At 44.4% G+C, this 6,000-nt stretch overlaps 1 protein-coding gene across 1 annotated transcript in view; it reads left to right on the top strand.

Annotated features, from left to right (window-relative positions):
- Window positions 1-1,282: 1,282 nt before the first annotated feature.
- The window catches only part of NCF4 (neutrophil cytosolic factor 4), a 47,113-nt gene continuing 42,395 nt past the window's right edge, over window positions 1,283-6,000 (top strand). Inside the window, exons 1-2 of the mRNA XM_068127108.2 lie at window positions 1,283-1,317; window positions 4,786-4,870. Coding sequence (XP_067983209.2) covers window positions 1,292-1,317; window positions 4,786-4,870 — 111 coding nt within the window. The 5' untranslated portion in view covers window positions 1,283-1,291. The remainder of the gene's footprint in view (window positions 1,318-4,785; window positions 4,871-6,000) is intronic.

Genomic DNA, 6,000 nt, shown 5'->3' with positions numbered 1-6,000 from the left:
ACTGTGTGTTCTTCTCCTCCTTCCTGTACAAATTTATTAATAAACCAATTGTTCTTCCTTGTTTCTTCCTAATTCGACCGTATCAGTCCTTTCCTCCATTGGGTAAGCGTGGCACGATTCGGAACCGCTCAGATCGGGTTAGTTCTTGTTAACGGCTCAGATCACGGCTCGCTATCGCTCGGCGTTTCCACGACAACCGTGATTCGGGCGGGGTTATTTCCTTGCTTCCTGGGAGGCGTTGGTAATTAGGTATTAGGAATTCGGCCTACGACCCTACCCAACGCTGACCGGAAGGAACGTCATAGCCCCGGATCACGTTGGCTAGTAAAAGACAAGGGGACTAATCCCCCCTTGGTAAGGGGAAAGGCCGACGTTGAGATCCGCAACAGTATTTATTGTACCGTTGTGAAATATCTGATAATGTGAGCTTTTCATTAGATGCCTAATTGTATTGTTTTGATGTACTTATTTCATTTTTGACATTTATTCGATATTCTGAGAGCATGTTACTATAATTCACCAAATGTCTGTCTGTCTGTCTGTTCCCAGGTACCGCAAAAATGGCTGAACTGATCGCAACAAAATTTTGGGTGGGTAATCCTGGGACGCCCTGGAGTAAAATAGTCCATATTGTTTTTCCAATTTTTTTTCCAATTTTTCCAATTAGGAAAATTCCCAATTTTTCCAATTTTCCAATTTTCCAGTTTTTCCAAACACGATGAAATAATATTTACCGATATGAACAGTGATGTGGCTTTTATTGAAATTCTACAAATACTCTTTATATTTTGATGATTTGCGTGTGATATGATTTGACGAATGTTTATATAAATGGTTTAAATAATTATTTGCGCCTCCCAATTGAAGCCCCGCCCTTAGGCAATGTTTCAGGAAATTAAAGCGATTGGGAAAAACAGTAAAAAGGATAGAGCATGCACAAACAACCATATGTTGGCAACCATTGCGCATACCTGATTGGCCAAATGGCCTTCTGTGTTGAGTTTTTTGTATGTGAACGCATATTATTGCTCACTCATACTCTCCTAAATATGTAATATGTATATGGTTCCTTACACAATCGTATTTTATTTTTTTAGAAATTCAACAAAGTGAAAGTAGATAAGAGGGGAAAAAAACATTCTCCAAAAACAGGAAGGCCATCATGTTCATGTTGTTGTTTTACAAAGCACATTCACAAAAGGGAAGTTTTGCTGTGTTATTTATTAATAGGTTCCGTTTTTAACGTTTATCCTGATACCAGGAACACACAGAGCTTGAATTCAGCTCAGCGATGAACCATCAGCTCCGAGAGAACACGTAAGTGCTCCTTTTTCTGCAGTGTTACATTCATTTTAAACCTGATGTTAACTATGGAAATTGAAATCAACTTAATATCCACTAAAGGCAGAGAAAAACACTGGAACGGAACAGTTTATGTTTTGTATCCCACTGATAGGCCGGATCTGGATTCGGAACTGAACCAAAAATCGAATCTGCTTGTTTTGTCACCTTCTCAACCTGTCCACAAAATTTCATTTCAAAATTTCAAAATTTCAACCTGTCCACAATCCGTCCACAACTGTTTGAGATTTCGTGCTCACAGACAAAGCGAGTCACCGTCATGGGAAGTCCTTCCTTGGCACACCTGAGCTCCTCACCACATACAAGGCTTTCATCCACAGCTCAATGGAATACTGCTCTCCCCTCTGGGCTGGTGCTCCTGCCTCACACCTAGCTCGGCTTCACGCTGTTGATATCAAAGCTTTCAGAATCATTGAAATCTCTCGCGAAGAAGCTATCTCTGAGGGCCTTTCACTCACTCACCGCAGGCAGGTTGGTGGTCTTTCTGCCTTCAACCGACTCCTCTCCGGCCTTGCCCCCCCAGCTCTCTCTGTGCTCTGTCTCCCGAATATTCCTTCAGGTCACACAAGATCTGCCAGCAACCCTCTTATGGTTAAACTGCCAAAATCAAGACTCTCTGCTCACCTTCACTCTTTCATTCCTCTTTTCTCCCGCCTCTGGAACAAACTCCCTCACTCTCTTCAATCCCACTCCTCCCTGCAGGTCTTTAAAACAGCTGTGCACCCCATCCAAAACCTTGATCTTTTCTACCCCCTTTAAAACACCCCAAATCCGCCTCTTTCAATCCCCAAATTCTTTCCTGAAATTCCTAGTAGTGAAATTCCTAGTAGTGTTCATTTGCTTTATACCGTGTACCCCTCCCTCCTCCCCCAGCCCTCCCTCTTCCACAGATCTACCGACGTCCTTCTTCTCCACTGTTGTTGTGCTTGTGTGCATCCCTCTATCTCCCCCTCTTGTCTCCCGCTCCCTTCATTGTATGTTTTATGTGTCTGTGCATGTTTTCATGTTCAATGTTTTAGCTCTTACACGAACCTCGATTCTGTATACAAAACAGACAAAAAAACAGGGGTGAAAACAGAACCTCCGTCCACCTTCCAATTTTCCAACATAGCCGCCATCTTTCGTAATACATCGGACGCTCGTCGATTTGGACTCTCAGAGCAAGCAAATATATAGGCCTATATATATTATATACATATATACAGGGTGTTTGAAAAACAGTGATACAACTTTGAACGTTTATTTACAAAGAAACAGACATCTCAGGGACGTGAACCAAACATTTATTGAAAGCTTATGACATGGTATTTACTATCACTGAATGCTATTGCAGTAAATCACCGATAGAGTTAGTGAGAAGCCAAGGTCTGAAATTGGCATTTACGCAAAATCCTTGTAATTGACGTTCTCGGTGTGTGCCCCTCCGCGGTTCAGACAGGCATTGATCCTGACTCCAAAGTTCTGTCCAACTTTCCTGTAGGTCTCATGTGGCACTGCCAGGAGGTAGTCTGACACCTCTTGCTTCAGATCATCCAGTGTGGCAGGACGGTTGACGTAGACAGAGCCCTTGGCAGCCCCCCAGAACCAGTAGTCCAGAGGGTACAATTCTGGTCGATGGGGTGCCCAGTCATGGAGCGGTACCCAGGGCAACGAGGCAGTTTCTGAAGAGCTGCTGCAGGAAAGTGATGGTGTCACCAGCTGCATGCGGGGTGCACCATCCTGCATACACCAGGTCATGCTGAGCTGGTTTGGGGTGACCTTTTGGGATAGATCATTATGGAACTTCTTGAGCACAGCCCGGTAGCTCGCACCGTTGATCGTCTCACCGTTGAGTGGGATTGAAGGGAGTGGGGGAGTTTGTTCCAGAGGCGGGGGAAAAGAGGCATGAAAGAGTGAAGGTGAGCAGAGAGCCTAGATTTTGGCAGTTTAAGTTTAACCATAACAGGGTTGCTGGCAGATCTTGTGCGACCTGCAGGAATATTTGGGGGACAGAGCACAGACAGAGCTTGGGGGGGGGGGGGGGTGGCGGGGCGCCTCGTCTTACTGGTACAGTACAAGGTGACGTCAAAGATTTGATCGATGGAGTTCAGGAACCACCTGCGGTAATTGTGGTGGTTGACTTTACCACTATTAGCTCACCTGGACCTTGGTGCGGTGAGCTTATGCGATCGAGCAGTGTCCATAGGTGAGTCAGTGAGAGAGTTTGTCAATACTTCAGTCATTAACGCTTGCACCAAACACACAATTTCGATGAAACTTAGCCACAAGCTTCATATCTGATGTCTAACGAAGGTTTATTGACGGCATCAAAATATGCGCTCATTACCTTCGCAAAAGCGGAAGGTTATGTTTTGATCGCTGTGTATTTATTTGTATGTCTGTGTGTGTGTGTGTATGTTATTCGCATAACTCAAAAAGTATTCAACCGATTCGCATGAAATTTGGTGGGATGATAGGTTATTATCCGGGAACCATTTGATTAGATTTTGGAATCGATCGGGTCAAAGGTCAAGGTCAAGGTCATGAAAAGGTCAAAATCGTCTTTTTACCATAGCATATCAACAGAACAACCATTTCTCTGTCTCATATTTTTGCAGCACTTCGCAGCACATAGAGTCCAAATGTTATCAAGTACCACCACATGGATGTGATTACAATATCAAACTTTTGGCGGGATAGAATGGTTTAATTTGAAACAAATCTTCCCGCATGACAACGTAGGTGTGGCTTTGCTACACAGATCTTGTAGTCTTTTATTTTGGCAACAAAAGTAGCTGCGGCGAAGGTATGCGCTCTACCGAGTGCCCGTTCTAGTTAATGGGTTAAATCGGGCCTAAAATGCTCAAAAGAAATTCCTGCCCTAACCTACAGGGGGCGTTGCATCAGCAGCAAAATTTTATGACGTCATTGACTGTTGCTCCTGATCCAGGTAAGTTTCCGGACCCGTGGTCCTATTTATAGGTCATCTCATGTCGATTGATTCTCGAGGTGATGAACTTATAAAATGGGTCGTGATGTCCGGATGACTGTCCATCCGTCCGTCTGTGCATCCGTCCGTCTGTGCATCCGTCCGTCTGTCCATCCGTCCGTCCGTCTGTCCGTTAACTTTTTGTTATTTTTGCTACTCCTTCCTTGTCACCTGGCTGATTGTTTTGAAACTTGACACATGTATACAAGACAGTAGCTGGCACAATCGCTAGGGATTCGATTTTTCGAATTCGGATCATTGGGGCTCCTAGGGGGAGGGGAGGGGGACAGACATACAGACATACATACTGATAAAATCGCACATTTTAGAATGATATCCTCTACTAATTTGATTCTATTAACTTTACAAACATCTTCGTAATGGCCACTGCTTGTTGGATTTTTTGCTGCGTGCCATGAAAGGAGAACTAACTAACTCTTCCTGTGATTATTCAGAGACTTTGAGCAACTTCCTGATGATGTCCCAATCTACGGCAACGTCTGTGATATGGAATGTTGCTGTGGATTCTCCAGCTTTTACGTATGTACGACCTTTTGCAGCCATCATGGGCATCTCTCCACCTTTAAACAACAGTGTAGAAATAACCAGAGCACCCTTCTTCCCTCACTGCATTGGGACCTATGACGATCTAACTTCTGCTTGTATCAGCTGAACTTCATAATTATGGGATTTTTTTTACACCTAATGATACAATGTCTATGCATACACATTGCCACACATGTGACATTTTGAGCATGTTATATCCTATGAGTAAATATTCTTGCCCATGTTCCCCATCCTAACTTGTTTGTTCCTCATGTTGTTATTCGTAATGTGAATCTGTACCAATTTGGTCATACATTGATATTGAGATTGTGTTTGCCTAGGCCTCGTCAAGCTCATGAGTCTTCGACTGACACGTTATCTTTCTTCTCTCCTGTGCTTTTCCCTCTGTGTTACTTCTCCATTTTCTTCTCAACTCGACTCAAAAAGAGAAAACTATATTTAAATCAACCCCCGCCCCCAAACTCAAACTGCCCTTTTATTCCTCCATATCTTGTGTCCTGATTTTGTTGGCGCGCATTTATTTTACATTTTCAGTCGATTATGTTGCTTTAGCCTTGACTGGAAAATATCCGGAGGAATTCCAATGTTTTATTTGCTTTTTCCATCTGGAAAAGAGGTCAGCAGCTTGGAGTGTCATTTGTGATGTACAGCTGCTTTCCTCACCACTTGCTCATTTGATTGGATTTTTAGGTCATTTGGCTGTTCTTACTATTCCTTAATTTTTTTGGACTATACACAAAACAAAGATGACCCCCCTCCATCCCACAAAACAATTTTCCCAGAAAAGGTAGCACAAGCAGCCATAAAGTGCACAGAATCCTAAACCTTGCAGAGCCTGCCTAAGGGCCCCGGACCCCATGCCGTATTGCTGCCGGACCCCATGCAGTATTGGTGCCGGACCCCATCCCGTTTTGGCGCCGGACCCCATGCCGTATTGGCGCCGGACCCCATGCCGTATTGGCGCCGGACCCCATGCCGTATTGGCGCCGGACCCCATGCCGTTTTGGCCACTCCCCATCTCCCCCTGCCTCCAGCACCCTGCCACACCACTCCCCTCCCCCCGCTCCCCATCACTTTTCAATAATGATTGACGCCCTTTGCCA

The sequence above is a fragment of the Myxine glutinosa genome, chromosome 10, assembly GCF_964187855.1.
Source record: "Myxine glutinosa chromosome 10, kmMyxGlut1.1, whole genome shotgun sequence".
Classification (NCBI taxonomy): domain Eukaryota; kingdom Metazoa; phylum Chordata; class Myxini; order Myxiniformes; family Myxinidae; genus Myxine; species Myxine glutinosa.
Note: the sequence above shows the minus strand (reverse complement) of the source record. Positions and strands in the feature narration are given on the sequence as shown.